Source organism: Branchiostoma belcheri, unplaced genomic scaffold (genome assembly GCF_001625305.1).
Source record: "Branchiostoma belcheri isolate BF01 breed outbred unplaced genomic scaffold, Haploidv18h27 scaffold8, whole genome shotgun sequence".
Classification (NCBI taxonomy): domain Eukaryota; kingdom Metazoa; phylum Chordata; class Leptocardii; order Amphioxiformes; family Branchiostomatidae; genus Branchiostoma; species Branchiostoma belcheri.
Genome location: NW_017804464.1, coordinates 1,458,412 through 1,476,373, shown reverse-complemented (window position 1 = coordinate 1,476,373; position 17,962 = coordinate 1,458,412). Strand labels below are relative to the sequence as shown.

General features: G+C 42.1%; 2 protein-coding genes across 2 annotated transcripts; both read right to left on the bottom strand.

Annotated features, from left to right (window-relative positions):
• LOC109486280 lies at window positions 1–10,767 on the bottom strand. Its single transcript, XM_019790067.1, has 7 exons — window positions 10,435–10,767; window positions 10,059–10,250; window positions 4,361–4,453; window positions 2,827–2,927; window positions 2,364–2,622; window positions 1,706–1,893; window positions 1–1,508 (listed from the first exon to the last, which is right to left on the bottom strand). Exons 1-7 carry the CDS (start codon window positions 10,537–10,539, stop codon window positions 569–571), a joined length of 1,878 nt encoding a protein of 625 aa, XP_019645626.1. The 5' UTR covers window positions 10,540–10,767; the 3' UTR covers window positions 1–568.
• Window positions 10,768–12,037: 1,270 nt separating this feature from the next.
• On the bottom strand, window positions 12,038–15,790 carry LOC109486023. The gene is made up of 4 exons (XM_019789717.1): window positions 15,718–15,790; window positions 15,042–15,117; window positions 14,074–14,615; window positions 12,038–14,041 (listed from the first exon to the last, which is right to left on the bottom strand). The coding sequence occupies exons 2-4, from the start codon at window positions 15,062–15,064 to the stop codon at window positions 12,066–12,068; spliced, it is 2,541 nt and encodes an 846-aa protein (XP_019645276.1). The 5' UTR covers window positions 15,065–15,117; window positions 15,718–15,790; the 3' UTR covers window positions 12,038–12,065.
• Between the last annotated feature and the right edge of the window lie 2,172 nt (window positions 15,791–17,962).

Here is a 17,962-nt window from a genome sequence, read left to right as displayed (position 1 = left end):
AGTATGTTTATTACCATGGCTTGAGTAATAAAAATAAGCTTTCATGTGTGCAGAGATAAATCTTTAATACAAATATTAATGGAAATCAAATACATGGCTTTAATTCTAAAGACTACAAAGACTGTGTGATAAATCTCTTCTTCATTATAATGATTTGTATCTAAACAATCGTCTTAAGACTACTGTGAACTATATAGCTATTGATGAGCCACTTTATAGCTCTAAATACTACATCAGTTATATGTTAGTGTAATTGACTCCAGTTATATTTTAGTAATTGATTATAATTAGTATGGATACCGTTAACTAGTGCACAGATCTGAAAAGATCATCAGTGTATTTTCTTCTGAATACAAACATATATGTTTTATAGATATATAAAGGTATATAAAGATATATATGTATGTAAAGCCTGGACACTACTCTCAGAGAGGGAGCAAGGGGTCTGTTGTTGGCCTAAGCATTTAGGCAGGTAAAGGTAGAAATAAAGGTAGAAAAGCTAGATAAAGGTAGAAATCTGTCCCAGTGAGCATCACATACAAGGACCATGTGTACTGAACAGTATGTTTTAATAGCGGTTTGCTTTGTAGCGCATGTCAGGTGTGCCATCCCTCTTCAGAGGGCCAGCTGCGTAGCCTCCACCAGATGAGTAGCTGCTGTGGCTGTATGAGCCACCTCCACCTGACGAGTAGCCAGACGAACTGTAAGAGGTACCAGAAGAACCATAAGCCACCTTGTTTACAGCATAGCGCATGTCAGGTGTGCCATCCTTCTTCACAGGACCAGCTGCGTAGCTTCCACTGGAGTAGCTGCTACTGTATGACCCACCATACCCTCCACTGCTTCCAGATGAGTAGCCAGATGAACTGTATGAGGTTCCTCCATATGAGGAGCCAGAAGAACCATAAGCCGCCTTGTTTGCGGCATACCGCATGTCAGGTGTACCATCCTTCTTCACAGGACCAGCCGAGTAGCTTGTGTAGCTGCTGCTGTGATACCCAACACCAGCTCCAGACGAAGTCGTCTTGTTCTCCTTGTAGCGCATGTCAGGTGTCCCATCTTTCTTGAGATGGACTGCTGTGGTAGCTGAACCAGAAGACACCTTGTTCTCCTTGTAGCGCCTGTCTGGGGTGCCATCCTTCTTGACGTGAACTGCTGGGGAGATGTGAGCTGTGGTTCCTGTCTTAGACGACATCTTGTTCTCCTTGTAGCGCATGTCTGGTGTACCATCTTTCTTGAGATGGACTTTTGTGGAAGCAGAACCAGAAGAAGCCTTGTTCCCCTTGTACCTTCTGTCAGGAGTTCCATCTTTCTTGAGATGTCCGCTCGATGCAGACTTGGAGGAGCCTTCACCGTACACCTCCTTGTTTGCCTTGTACCTCATGTCAGGGGTGCCATCAACATTTCTGGGGTACGTCTCCCTGTTACCCTTGAACCTCATGTCTGGCAACCCATCCTGTCTCAGGGGTCCCGGTGTGCTGAGAAACAGCTTCCTGTTGACCTTGGAGCTGAAAAGGACAAGGATAGGATTAGACAATATAGGGAATAGAAAAACGTTAAAAAAGCATATATTGACATGGACTGCTGATGAAACTTATACTTCATTGTACAAAGAAAACAAGAGTCCAAGGTGTCGTCTAAATTACAAGGCTGCTAGCTGTGATAGTTTTGGTTTTCTGAAGAAAAAAGGATTCATCTCCTCTACCTGAAGCCAGGTTTCCCAGTCTTGGATGACACCGGTGTTTCAGGATCGATCTTCTTAGGTCCACGCCAATACTCGTCCAGGAGGGTCTCAAAGCCTGGCCAACCATCGCTGGACAGCTGACTTGGTGGATATGGATACGGTGTCTGTAGCAGGGTGGATGGGGTTCTCTTTGGTGTGGTCATGTCCGGCTGAAAGGACAAGAAGCTATAAGTAAGATGACTCTACAGACATTATGTTTGTTCTTAATAGGTCGAAATGATACGTAAACCTTACAGTCCTCTGGTACAGCTTGTAGACTTGATTGGGACATGAGAAGACATGGGTATTACATCCTTTACAATTTGTACCTGCTGTGCCTCTGGGAGGGCAATCTTCATTTTTATTTAGTCCCTAGTACTTTCAAAGTACCATATATATCAACCTAGGATTGAGGTGTTCAAATGTTTTTTTTTTCATACTGCCACTAACTACAGCAAGGAAATCCTCACTAGATAGCCTTAAACACTGTTTGCAGTTACATGTAGATGTACAAAGATTAGGTGTGACAGGTCATTCAGTGTAACGTAGCCAGCTGCTGCCATGCCACTTGACTTTAAACCTGGTGTGTTACACTGGAAGGCGATTATACTGGCAGTTATACAGATTCAGAAAACAATACCTTGATGCTGTCCCATCCTTCCTCCTCCTCCTCCTCCTCTTCTTCCTCTCCTTCTTCCTCTTCCTCCTTTTCTTCTTCCTCCTCCTCCTCTTCCTCCCTTTTCCACAGCTCCTTCACCACCTTGCGGACATCAGAGATGAAGCTGTCAGTGTGATGAAGGATGGAACACCCTTCGTCCTGTAGCTTCTCAGCCAGTGAACGTGGCAGAGACGTTTCTTGGGGAAGCAAGAAAAGAGCCCCCTTGTAGTCACCATCATTCCTGCACAAAAGATAATCATAGTTTCATACATTCAATATCAAAACGTCAGGTTGAAGGTTAGAGGTAATGTTACATGATGTATTATAAGGATATACAAACGCTGCTTACAACAAACACTGCAAACACTCAAACCTGCACAAGACTACTCAGGGAACCAATGAAATGTGAATTGGTCTCAATCAATACCACAACAGCCCTACTTACATCCTTGTCACAGCATCTTCCACAAAAGTGAAGAGCTGATCTCCATCTTCAAGTGTTCCAGTCTTCAGGAAGGTGATGTATGCCTTACAATAGACCAGGACCTGAGGTAGAACAAAAGAATTTTATATTGATCTTCCAACTGTCTTCGTTGCAATTCTTGTCTTATACAGTTTGTTCTTCTTCAAGACACACAAAACAGAGTGCAGGGCTCGAAATTAACGGTGTCCACTAAAATATACATGTAGGCCGGGACAACTTAAAAGAGACTTTGGGAGATTTTGGGGACAATAGAAAAATAATCAACATCAGAATGTCAGCCCTTCTTTTGTTCATCAGGCACGTGTCCCAGGTTTTGGCTCCGGAAAGGCCCCCCTAAATTTCCTGTCTACTCTGCAATTACAGTGTAAGAGCTGGGAGTCAGAACGTAAGCAAAATAAAGTTGACTTCAAGTTGAAGTCATTCAAAACTTCCTGAAAAACAGGTTGGGACAGTTCACCCTCACTTTGTGACAACTGAAATTTATTTTCGGGACAGTGCTGGGACAACAGGAAGAAAAGTTAATTTCGAGTTCTGAAAGTGATGAGCATGCAGCACATATTCTTCACACCTTTTTCTTAATACTCGGACTCTTTCCCTTGTTGTATCCACATACATGTATGTCTAAGCTATGTACATCTACAAAAAATAGCAGCTCAGGTACAGTCTGAGCCATCTAATCACATGATATGTGCAGATGGATCAGACAAAGGTTGCAACAAACGTCAGAGTAAAGACTCAGTTTTGGGCAGTTGAAATGATCATGATATGTCACATGTCATTGTATAGACTCTGAGATCTGGTAGAATCTTGTCGTAAATGTTAAACATTCAATCACATTACTGGTAGCTGTATAGTCTGTGCTTGCCATAAAACCTAAATATCTTTTAATGTTGTACGTGTATGATACTGAACATGAATCGTGGATTGTACCAGCAGAGGCTCCAACTTAGACCAGTATGTTTGTTTGTTTGTTTGTTTATTAAGGAATCTCCATTAGTAATATGTACATTACTATTCTTCCTGGAGTCCTATAGAACATAAAAATACAACTATTATTTACATTTACTTCAATTGCTATTATGCTTCAGGAAAACTTATCTTAACAATTAGCAATTTTAAACATCAATTATTACATCAATCATTACAACAATACTATACTATACAACCATCAACCAGTAGAATCACGTTCTAACAGATGAGAGTCTTGTGAATAGTTTCATCAGTTTGGTAAGTCATTGAGTAAAGAGACTCTTTTTACACAACCAAGTCTTTTATTCAGCCGAGTCTGAGCCGGCATTTCTGTGACCGTCTGTCACCTTCCTCAGGGCAATTCTGACCGGCTCACATCGCACTGCAGCACAGGTGTCAAATGCATCTATATCAGCGAAACCTGTGTTGAAATGCAATGTGAAGCAGTCAGAATTGCCCCTTGGTTGTGTAAAAAGATTCTCTTTACTCAGATCAGAGTCTCTATCTTGACATATGTAAGCATTACCTCGTCTTGTAGGTTGTCTGTAGTAGAGATTGTCACCGCTTCAAGAACTTCCTCCTGGTTCTCCTCTTCTTCATCAGAGTAGTAAGCTTTTATCTACAGTGGAAGACAGGCAGGCTCAAAACTTGCGTTGAAGATGTTTCAAAGATGTTTTTAAAGAGGGTGACAAGCACAAATTTCTTTCATGATCCTAAGCTGTCTTTTCAGCTCAATGTTTGTTTGTTTGTTTGTTTATTAGATCTCCATTAGATTTACATGAAATCTATTCTTCCTGGAGTCACAAAATTACAATGAAACAAATGTACAGAACAGAACAAAACAAATGTACATGAAAGTAAAACCAACATAACAAAAGGTGTGAGTCTTAATCAAAAAATAACATAACGCACACAACATTAACTGAAATCTGAACTTAAGTGAACGGGGAGAGGTCAGAGGTCATGGATGATTAATGTAACAAAAACTGTTACAAAAAGAGGTTGCAAAACTGCAAACCATAAACAGTAGTAAATCAACAAGTGGGTGCAGAACTGCAAATCATAATAATGATAAGTAAATAACAAGTGGATGCAGAACTGCAAATCATAATAACAATAAGTAAATAACAAAGTGGATGCAGAACTGCAAATCATAATAACAATAAGTAAATAACAAAGTGGATGCAGAACAGCAATCATAATAACAATAAATAAATAAATAACAAGTGGATGCAGAACTGCAAATCATAATAATAACAATGAGTAATTAACAAATTAGATGCCACCTGATGATAATTTTAAAACCCAAACTTCACTAATGTTTGGAACCAGATGCATCGGGTTTAACCATAAGTGTCTCATGAATTTGACAATATTCCTAGACATTAAATAGATAAGTTATAAAAATACTTCATGATCATCTGGTCATGACACTTCAGATGTGTAAACTACATTTTTGTACATCAGTCATGTGAGATTACCTGTGACGTTGTATAAAAAAATTACAGCTATGCTTATATTATAATGATATTTATCCTGACTCAGGTGGAAATGAGTACCTAGCTTTGGCTAGGGACGTCCCTCGGATAGGATAGTTAAATGGATATCCCGTGCACGATAAAGAACCCACTACACCTTTCAAAAAAGAGTAGGAGCATGCCCCGGTGTGCGATGGTTCAAATCCTACTGTACGAAGTTGGTGATTCACTTCATATCTACAAACCCGTAATTCACTTCATAACTGCAAACCACATGCATGGTGATTTACATGATCACCCTGACAGTGACCTGACATACCCCGTCTTGCATCAAGCCAAGGAAAGGATATATCACCCTGTAGGTGATGATTCTGACTTACACTCGTGACTTATACTCAAAGGTAAGGAATCATTCCAGCCTGAACAAGACAAAAAATCAATTCCTATGTATGTTTCTTCAATGGCTGTCTACATGGGGTGGCTTACAACTTTGCACAGTATAGAGTATGGCTAGGCAAGATAAGAAGTACTGTGTTTTTTAGGTGTTCAGGTTTAGACACTAAGGGCTTACTGTTAAATGGCAGAATGCTATTCCTGGGTAGAATGTAAAGCTGCCTGTTGCCAGTGTTCTTTGCAGGACTAGTGCCTGTGAAAAAACCCCCTGAGCCTGCATGGTTGATAGGTTTAAGTCCTCACATACCCCGTTCAAATAAATTAGCAGGGAAAAACCCGTCTAAAACCTCTAGCATTCATACAAGACATTGCATAACCTTGTTTTTTTTAAAACCTGTCTGGTGAATATGTGATTAATCGGCCATGATTGCAGTTTGAATAAACGTTCCTCCTTCTTTTCTGATTGTTGTCCTTGACCTTCTTGTATGCCGTCTTCTGACAGGTTCATACAGCGGCACTGCTCCGTTATCTTTGAGAAACCATGCTCCCCCAACTTGACTGAAATTTCCAGGTAAACATTTGTTTTGGTACAGCCCCCACCCCCCTCTCAACAGCTTTTTCAGCGAATCCTGCTCTCCAAAAATTGATATCAGGAGCTTGGACTCGTCCGCCAATCAGGTTGCTAATGCTGATTACATCACAAAATGAAGAAAAACCTGTGAAAAAACAGTGGTAATGAACTCAAAACAAGGCTTTAAAAAGCTTGGAGGTCACATATGGCCAGTATGCTGACCCCGTGAACAGGTTGAATAAACCCTTCATTTCATTTGTTTCAAAGCCTTTTAAGTTTTAACCCTGCAGGGCTACAAAATGTACTCTTCCAAGGCTCAAACATTAAAATTACATAATCACATACATGGAAAATACAGTGAATACATTTAAAAAGACATAAATACAATAAAACATCAACAATAAACACACAGATCGTCATCAACAATTTAAAACTAGAGGTTGAGGCTCATGTGACACTGTTTGCGATAGCTTTTTTGAACCTGAGTAAGTTACTCAGTGTCTTAACTATATGATTTGGTAGATCATTCCACAGCAACATTACACGATACAGGAATGAACGTTTCCTGCTGTTCGTCTTAGGTTTGGGTAATCTGAAGTTGTTCTGTGCAGAAAATCTGGTATTGTGAATGTGAGGTACATGAACAGGCACAAGGGAGTTGGTTCGTGACTGTAGTAACAATCTTAAAGAACCCTTAGCATTCAGATCAGGTTTTTGCGCAGAAAAAACCCTCAAAAACCCTTACCAAACCACCTGTGTATTTCGAACACAAAATCTACTGGTAGAAGTACATTAAATTTCAATGCGTTTGTAGTACTACTAAAACTAGGTGGACTTTCATCATGATGCCACCAAGCTATGGAAAGTTACAGTTACTTTCCTCTAATTCTAAGCCTGATTCACCTTAGCCCATCTCAACTGAGATGCACTCTACTCCTCAGGGTCAGGGCAATTTAATTGGCCTCCTTGAGAGGTGAGCACTCTGAGTCACTTTTTTTGCTGTATCAACTTTATTTCCACTCCACTTGGAAAGCTCCCTGGGTTCTTTACAATTTCCATATGGTTCATTGACCTCACTTTATTGACCCTGGGGCCAGGAACTGGCCTGTGTTATTTGAGACCCTGGAAAAGGTCCAACACCCAAACATTAAATTTTATTCAATGTGTTTCTAGTGCTACTAAAAACTAGGTGGACTTTCATCATGATGCCAGCAAGCTATAGAAGGTTACAGTTACTTTCCTCTAACTCTAAGCTTGATTCACCTTAGCCCATCTCAACTGAGATGCACTCTACTCCTCAGGGTCAGGGCAATTTAATTGGCCTCCTTGAGAGGTGAGCACTCTGACTGAGTCACTTTTTTTGCTGTATCAACTTTATTTCCACTCCACTAACCTTACTTGGAAAGCTCCCTGGGTTCTTTACAATTTCCATATGGTTCATTGACCTCACTTTATTGACCCTGGGGCCAGGAACTGGCCTGTGTTATTTGAGACCCTGGAAAAGGTCCAACACCCAAACATTAAATTTTATTCAATGTGTTTCTAGTGCTACTAAAAACTAGGTGTACTTTCATCACGATGCCAGCAAGCTGTGGAAGGTTACAGTTGCTTTACTCTAACTCTAAGCCTGATTAGCCCTATCCCATCTCAGACAAATTTGAAGTTGCACTCTGCTCCTCAGGGGGCATGGCCTCCTTGAAAGGTGAGCACTCTTGAGTTTAGGAATTCGAAGTTCCTTGCTCTACAGTATTCATTTCATTTCTACTTCACTGACCTTACTTGGAAAGCTCCCTGGCTTCTTTACAATCCATGTATGGTTTAGTGACCCCATCATGCTACCTATGTCCTCACCTGATCCTTGTTGCAGGCTGTCTGTGTTAGCTGAACGCTCACAGAATTTAAGTCCACCATCTAGCATTTACAGCTCCAAGCAGAGGTTTGAGTTTTGGCTTACTTTTGGCACGTTTTCTTTTTTTTTCACTGGCCTTTTTTTTTTAGCTCATTGGGTTGGTGTAAAAAAATTCCAGTACAAGAAAGAAGGCCCAATAAAATTCTAAAAACCAAAACCTCTGCTTGGAGAGTAGTGGATTCCCAGCCCAGAGAAGACGGTCCACAGGGCATTACTGTGGACCATACTACAGTATACAGTACACCGTAACCCTATACAAGTCTAGTACTTCATCAATGCCATCCCTACTGTTATTCTGCTAATTGACATCCCCAAGCTGTCTTTTCCATCCGTTTCGCTCCTCCACTAGACTATTGGGTCGTTCTCCCCCTTTTCTACTAAATGTTATCAAGGAGCTTCCACTGTAGAAGCTCCTTGATGCATGATGTTATTGATGTGTCAGAATAAAATAAAAACTAGAGGTCGGAGATCTCATGTCTTCGTCAGAGGTACATCGTTCTAGAGAAATTAACATGCGTATTCTTCACTCTTTTTAATAATCAATTTGGTCTAAAGAACAAAAGAATCTCTGTACTATTTTTATGGTACAGAACACCCTGAAACGGTTTGCCGCAGATTATACAGATGCGTCGTCACCCGTGTTACGCCCCCCCCCCCCCTACGTTATTTGAGTTTGGACTGTTACTGGAAAAAAAAAAACCTTCAAGAAATTCTTACTGTGTTGAAAGTGTCACGACAGCGCCGCAAAATATGATAAGAGAAGATGTTATAAAGGAAAGAATCAGAACAGGGCGACTACTGCTGTTTTGTTAATTTGTCTTTATGATAAATAGAAGACTTGTTTCTTGTGTTCTTTGTGTCCTAACATTTGTACTTCTACAGTTAGTATATTCCAAATCTAGGCATCTCGTTTTTCGGCCCTTCGTGATTTTATTGCGCGCTTGCCTTAAGTTTAAGGTAATTAGATTTAAGGTCTCCAGTGGACGTCATCCATAGCAATTACTTGGTGTGGCCGTAGAAAATAACCTGACATATGTCCAACCTATCCTCCCCCTGCTGAAGTTATAGTACAATCCCTCAATGTAACGTCATTTGATCCCATCCCATTATGGGGTTCCCCGGCTAAATCCAGCTGTCGGCTGTCTCCAAGCAGATGTAGGTGGGGGATTTCTAAACACAAAAGGTCCTATTACCGGGACATAACGACCTCCACGACTCTCATCTTTGAACTCAATCTTGGAGATCACCACAGTAACATGCCTATCAAATTTCATTAACTTCCATCCACACATACAAAAGTTATCCTGCTCACAAGAAAAATTAACAAAATGCCCCCTGTAGTCACAACGAAACCCCCCACGAAGCTCAGTAACGAACTTAACCTTGGTCCCGACAATAGTAAGCACCACACCAAGAATTATGATCAACATTTTACAAATACTTGAGTTATCTTGCTAACAAGCCACAAACACAAAAGGTGCACTAACGTGACGCACGGACCCCCCACGAAGCCGAAACTTGTACTTGGCTTCGGCCTCAACAGCGGTAATCTGCCTGCCAAACATCATGGACGTCGAATCATGCCTTCCAGAGTTATATCGCAAAATCCGCAGTTCCCCACACTCCGGCGAGACAATTTCATAGTCCTTCTGACGAAGACAACAATGTCGCACCCTTTGTTCATGGCTAGTGAATGAATCCCCAGCGAATGGTAAGTTGTCCATCTGTTTTTAATCTTATTAGTTGCTCAAAGGAACAGTACAAGATCCACAGACTAACCAAACGGTGAATAGTTCGAAAACGTAACAGTTACAGTTTCGCTGATATTTCAAGCGAAGAAATCCCCCGCCCCGGGACTCTAAAGTTTTCCTACCATGTATTTCCCCCTGCGGAACGCACGGCGGAACTCTGTCTCCAGCTGCACGTTGTAGCCCCAAGCCTTCAGGTCGGTCAGCATGGTGATGACCAGACGTCTCTGTCCCACAGTCAGCGGCAGCTCCTTCAGATCGTCCTCTGTCAACGCCACAAACGCCTCCGCTGTGTGACAGTCTTCTTCTTCAAGTATCTGTCCAAGGAGGTAAAAATATGACACACACATCGCGCAGAAATATAAGGCATATAAACTGTAGCTGGCGGATCGTAACGGGCCCGTTATGTACCGAAATAACGGTGCATCATGCACAGGACAACAGTATCAAGAAGTATGAGGAAGAACACACGTGAAAGATTCTCAATCACACTGTACTAACCTGGATCGTGTTGTCGTTCAGCCCATAGGCAAGACAAGCCGAGTTGTACCAAGTCTCCCAACTCTTCTTGGTCTCGTCACTCCCCTTGCTCCCAGAGGTAGCCATTTTCTGCACTTTAATATTCCTCTTTTTATACTCGACCCAAAGCTACTGAACGGTACAAACCACTTCCTTGTTGTAGAAAGGACCTCCTAATACTACCACGAGTCCGCTATCGGCAGGGAAGAGCTAAGAGGCTTGGTAAACAAATAGACCAGGTTTCACTTTCGGACCCCGAAAATGGCGTGGTTTCACTTGTTGGCGCCACTTTTCGCGGTTTCACTTCCGGGCGTTCCCGCCAAAAAGTTAACCTTTGACCCACAGGCAGGATCGACGGATCGTCACTTCTGGGACGGTTCAGCATGGTCAGGGCGGTTCTCCGCGGATAGTAAATTTAGTAGGCCTCAATAATTTGTAACGTATTCACAGCTCTATATAGTTAGAGTAGAGTGTTCGGGCAGGTAGGAACTGTAGAATTCCGGTAACGACTTGGTAAACAAATGGACCAGTTTCACTTTTAGGCCATGAAGCGGCTCCCCTTGGCGCCCAATGTTATATTGCACCGGTAAGTAATCTACAATGTACTTAGTGACCCATAGTATTCTGCACAAACGTTATGAACATTCTGGCGGCTAGAAACCGCATGAACTGTATCTAGTACTAAATGGACTGATATACTAGTATTCTAATCTATGCTGTCTTTAGTACCCTTATACTTATTTTTATATACTTATACTAGGTTTAAGTGTGTCTTGTTTGTGTGCTTGTGATTGCTTTGTGTGTGGGCCACAACACCAGCCCCCGCTGGCTGTGGCCCACGAGTATTGTACTTGTTTACAATCCTAATAAATCAAATCAAATCAATTATTATATGAATAGAGTAGAATATGACATCAACTTTTGTAAAAATTAAGATTAAAAGAAAGAAAGAAAAAAAGCGACTTTAAGCCTGCAATGAAGATGAGCATATATATGCCTTAAATTGGAAAGTTATAAATGTATTAATATGACTGAACTTTGCAGTCATTTTGACATTATCATTTCTCATTGTTTATATACAGGAGTGAAAATTTTGTCGGTAACATGATCGCATATACATGTATCGTAATTAGATTATTAGCATCTGCATATCGTATGTCTAGTAGAAATTAGTTTGAGCTGTTTTGCTACCTGTGTAAAGTTTGCGTGGTGCGTTTAAGGTGTGAGAGATTTAAACACATCTCAGACATCATAATTTGAACTTCTGGTTTTATTGGAAACCCTTTTACCTTATACCCATTACCTTACATTTAATTGGGATAAGTAACATATAGTTCTTATCAGTCCATCTAACAAGTTGGTCTAGATCAGTGCGTACTTTTGTAGGATGGAGGTTAATAAGTCCATTCATAGTTCTATATACATGTACTATTACTACACCAGTAATATATAGTAATTCACTACAGCACATCATTGAAAAAAACAACAACATCAGAGTGCATTCTCTTCTGGATATGAGTTTAAAGGTAGAAATCTGACCTGTGATCACCATACGCATATGTAACATTATAATAATAATTATATATTATAAAGATGTAGTATAGTCTGAGCTTTTACCAGCGGTTTGCTTTGTATCGCCTATCAGGTGTGCCATCCTTATTCAGACCAGGGATGCGGTTTGCTTTGTACCGCATGTCTGGTGTGCCATCCTTCTTCAGAGGGCCTGAGGAGTAGCTACTGATTGATGAGTAGCAACTGCTAGGCGAGTAGCTGCTGTAGCTGTAGGAGCCACCTCCACCAGATGAGTAGCCAGACGAACCACAACCAGATGAACCGTAAGCTATCTTGTTTGCGCTGTACCGCATGTCAGGTGTGCCATCCTTATTCAGACCAGGGATGCGGTTTGCGCTGTACCGCATGTCGGGTGTGCCGTCCTTATTCAGACCAGGAATGCGGTTTGCGCTGTACCGCATGTCGGGTGTACCATCCTTATTCAGACCAGGGATGCGGTTTGCTGAGTACCGCATGTCGGGTGTGCCATCCTTATTCAGACCAGGGATGCGGTTTGCTGAGTACCGCATGTCGGGTGTGCCATCCTTCTTCAGAGGGCCTGAGGAGTAGCTACTGGGGCGGTATAAGCCACTCTCATCAGACAAGTAACCAGAAAAAGCGTCAGCCTCCTTGTTTGTTTCGTACTGTATGTCGGGTGTCCCATCCTTCTCTGGAGCGCCTGACGTGTAGCTGGGGCTGTATGAGACACTTCCACTAGACAAGTAACCAGATGAACTGTAAGCCTCCTCATTTGCTTTGTACCGCATGTCAGGTGTGCCATCGTGTTTTACAGGACCAGCCGTGTAGCTTCCACTGTGGTACCCAACATCATCTCCATCTTTCTTGAGATGGACTGTTGTGGTAGCTGAATCAGAAGACACCTTGTTTTCCTTGTAGCGCATGTCAGGTGTACCATCTTTCTTGAGATGGACTGTTGTAGCTGAATCAGAAGACACCTTGTTTTCGTCGTACCGCATGTCCGGTGTGCCGTCCTTATTCAGACCAGGAATGCAGTTTGTGCTGTACCGCATGTCTGGTGTGCCATCCTTATTCAGACCAGGAATGCGGTTTGCGCTGTACCGCATGTCGGGTGTGCCATCCTTCTTCAGAGGGCCAGACGAGTAGCTGGGGCAGTATGTGTCACTCTCATCCATATAAGACAAGTAACCAGATGAACCATAAGCCTCCTTGTTTGCTTTGTACTGCATGTCGGGTGTGCCATCCTTATTCAGACCAGGGATGCGGTTTGTGCTGTACCGCATGTCGGATGTACCATCCTTCTTCAGAGGGCCAGACGAGTAGCTGGGGCGGTATGTGTCACTCTCATCCATATCAGACAAGTAACCAGAGGAACCATAAGCCTCCTTGTTTGCTTTGTACCGCATGTCGGGTGTGCCATCCTTCTTCAGAGGGCCAGATGAGTAGCTGGGGCAGTATGTGTCACTCTCATCCATATCAGACAAGTAACCAGATGAACTGTAATCCTCCTTGTTTGCTTTGTACCACTTGTCGGGTGTGCCGTTGTGTTTTACAGGACCAGCCGTGTACCCAACATCATGATCATCTTCAGACAAGTAAGTGGACAAAGTTGCCTTGTTCTTGAAGCATGTGTCAGGTGTTTCATCTTTCTTGAGATGGTCTGCTGTGGTAGGGATACCAGAAGATTCCTTGTTCTCCTTGTAGCGCATGTCTGGTGTGCCATCTTTCTTGAGATGGACTGTTGTAGCTGAATCAGAAGACACCTTGTTTTCCTTGTAGCGCATGTCAGGTGTACCATCTTTCTTGAGATGGACTGTTGTGGTAGCTGAATCAGAAGACACCTTGTTTTCCTTGTAGCGCATGTCAGGTGTACCATCTTTCTTGAGATGGACTGTTGTGGTAGCTGAATCAGAAGACACCTTTTTTTCCTTGTAGCGCATGTCAGGTGTACCATCTTTCTTGAGATGGAATGTTGTGGTAGCTGAATCAGAAGACACCTTTTTTTCCTTGTAGCACATGTCAGGTGTACCATCTTTCTTGAGATGGACTGTTGTGGTAGCTGAATCAGAAGACACCTTTTTTCCTGTTAGCGCATGTCAGGTGTACCATCTTTCTTGAGATGGACTGTTGTGGTAGCTGAACCAGAAGATTCCTTGTTCTCTTTGAAGCGCATGTCAGGTGTACCATCTTTCTTGAGATGGACTGTTGTGGTGGCTGAATCAGAAGATTCCTTGGATGTCTTGTTCTCCATGTATTGCATGTCAGGTGTTCCATCTTTCTTAAGATGCCCACTTGTTGATGAAGATGCAGACTTCGTGGAGCCTTCACCGTACACCTCCATGTTGGCCTTGTCTTGTTTACGCCAGTGCTCTTGCAGGAGAGTGTCCAAGTCCAGCCAACCATCGCTGTCCCATCCTCCCTCCTCCTTTTCTTCATCCTCCTCCTCTTCCTCCTCCTCCTCCTCCTCTTCCTCCTCTCCCCTTTTCCACAGCTCTGTCACCACCTTCTGTGCATCAGTGACAGAGGTGTCAGTGTGACGAGGGATGAAATATCCTCCATCCTGCAGCTTCTCAACCAGTGATCGTGGCAGAGATGTTTCCTCTGGAAGCACCCCCTTGTATTTGCCGTCATTCCTACACAACCGGCATTCATGAATTCATACAGAATCAAAATGTCAGGATGAAAGTTAAAGGTACATGGTGTATTATGAAGATACACAAACGCTGCTTATAATAAATGCAGTTAAATCTACCAAGAAATACTACTCGGGAACAGATGATATTGTCTATTCCTACAGATGGACAGGATTCTTAATACTTGTGTCAATAGAAAAAAAAATTTGTAAGAGACCAAAAAAGATTGATCACATTATTGGCCAGGTGTATCATACCGAGCTAGTACTTGTAGACTTGTACAGGTTTGACTCTCAAACACTACCTAAGAAGGGTCATATTAGCCCCCCAAACTTTCAAGCTTTTCCTTCAACCTCTGTGGGAGAGCACACTTTTAGTCCTCTCTTTGAATTTGATATCAATTGATAAGCCAACATCTCTACTTACATCCTTGTCACAGTGTCCTCCATGAGTGTTCCAGTCTTCAGGTAGGCAGGTGCTGTAGCTTACAATAGATGAGGACCTGATGTAGAATTAAAGAATCCACTGTACATAATTTCCAAAACAATGTGCGTAAATGTGCGTATTAAGAAAACATTAAGACAAAATCAGTTACGGTACGATTTGAAATACATTGTATACAAGGTGGTTAAGTCTATTTTATTTTGGCAAAACACAAGCAAGAGGTTGTTATCCTAGCTATCTTATTTTGTGACGTATTGTTAGCTTTAGCCCTGAGCTTTAGTTCCCCCAGAACGGCGCCGGTAACCTGATACCCTAGCGACCGACCACCTTGAAAACAGTTACAAGGACGAACCAAATAATCACTAAACATTTTGTGGATAGTACGATTTCGCTAGCCTGGAATCCAGGCTGTTGTCAGTACCAGTAGACAGGCCAGTAACTGAGGGGTCATGTTGTCCCTTGAGGAGTCAAGAGCTGGCCGTCAACAGTCTGTCACCCAAGCTATACTGTTGTATACTAGTACTCCTTGTAAAACTATCAGTGCGCAGACATTACTAACGGCATTCTCCACCGATATAACGTCACATTCATTATACACAGAAGAAAAAAAAGAGAAATACATGGCATTGTCAAAATTCCACAACAACACTGTACAAACCTGATTGTCATTCAGGCCAAGTTAAGCAAGCCGAGCTGTACTAATTTTCGCAACCCTTGGGACTGGTCCGACTATCACTCCCAGGGGATTAAAAGGGGATCCCAAGTTTTAAAATTCTTGACACTCGATCAAAAGCTCATACCTTAACGGTTCAAACGACCTTCGTGCTGTGAAAAGGACTTCCTAACACTATCACGAGTCCAATACTGGAAAGGAAGAATCTTGGTAAACATATGGACCAGTTTCACGTTCGCGAAAAGAAATGACGTAGCTTCACCTGGCGTTGTTTTACTTCCGCGTGTAACGTTACACCGAAACTAAACTTTGACCCAGAAGATCATTGTTACTTGTGGGACGTCGTGCGTACCGGTTTGGCCTGGTTTGCCGGGCGGTTCTACGTTATTTTGTAGTCTGGATGGAGTAGAGGACGAAATACATTTTACCGTAGATGACGGTGATAGACGCATACTTTCCGGTCATGTTTTAAGTAAATTTCCCCACGTCAGATACTCGGCAATTTAAGCTGCTTATGCTGTTGAAATTTAATGCCAAAGCGTCACCTCTGACATGGGAGTGGCTGTGAACAAACATAACCTCCACCAGGCCTTTTTATGGGAATACGGATCGTAGAATTCGGCTTAAAAGAGAGTAAAATGGACCAAGGGAGTCCGGCCACGGTAAGGTTGTTCTTTCCTGAAGGGCGCTTCACAAGCTTCCCACTGCTCTCAGGGCGTAGATAGAAACTATGCCTCAAGTTCGGGATTCACTTGAAAACCTACACATCTTTAATACTTCCACCAAAGGGATCGGACTATCATGGTAGAATCACGAGAAATACTGCAATACGTATACATGGAACTGATGGTGAGTTCAGCACCAAGGAGAGGTCCACAAGTAAAACTAATTATACCAAAATGGGGGGGGGCATCCACAAGTTTGGGGATATAAACACTTACTGTGGCAGAAGGTATCCTGATCGTTGTGTTTGGTACACAGAAAGCAAGTAAAAATTGTGGGGCGACAATAATTACTTTTGATTGGAGGCGGAATGGTGATGGTTAATTATCAAGCGCAATAATGATAAATCTCGTTCACACCCCTATGTAATTATCACATATGGTACGGTCCGTTCGACCAGCTGCAGCCAAGCTGTGTGACCCACGTTGTCGTGTGGCTTGGTGTGTACGAATTCTCTCCAACCTTTGGGAGTAAATTTTGGACTTGTTGTCAGCAAATTATCCGTCCAAAGTGCACAGTATATCGTAGGAACGTTTCCAGGATGGATTATTGCCGTTCTTTTGATGTTTGAGGGAGAAGCGCATTTCCTGGCAGGGCGAAGTTTGAGCAAGAAAGGCAACTGTCATGGCGGGAGGGACGGCGTGGTGCTGAGAGGACTCGTTCTTGCGAGGTAAGGCAACAGTTTCCTTGAATCAATGTACATGTTTGTACTTCCAACAAACCTGTAGCAACATGTCACGTTATATTCTGTCATGTTATTAAACCGTTACATTCCGTGGAAACCCTAGTTTAGTGGAACGCCATTATCGTCCATAAATTATGTGTCAGGCTATTTATTATACTTGAGTATTTTTTATATGGAGGCTTTCTTGATAATATCATGGCTTTGAGGAACACCAAAAAAATATTTCTTCCGCGTTACAAACCGTTACAAACACATTTTTGTTGGAAATTTCCGTAGTTTGGCTCGGTGAACACCTTTTTGTGCCGCACGTGTGCATAATTAAACCCACTGTACGTTCCCGCCAAAAACGTCGCGTGAAGAAGACTTCCCAAGTCTAAAATTAACTTTGTGCATATATTATGCACTTCTGAGCACCCAAAATTAAACCTGTGCAAAAGTGAAAATAGTCTAATTTCGGTTTTGTTGGGACAGGCGTATCCTTGCTTTTGGATCGGAGGTTTTCATATTCGTTGGTATTTTACTGGATTTCATACTTGATTCAATTTGCCAAATTGTATCTGTCATTGGAATATCATTGTATGAAGCAGTCACTGTGGTTGCACTGATTTGATTATTTGAGGATGATGTATGCAATCTTGGTTCTTATTGTATCATTTGTAGTATGTATAGCTAGTGTTAGTACTGTGTTTTTATTGTTTAATTGTATGCAACTCTATCATTTTTGTGGCTTATGTATTTCTTTTGTGTAGCTTTTAACACAAGTACACAATTCAATAAACAAATCAATATATAAACCAAATTCTGTGTCATATGAAAGGAACT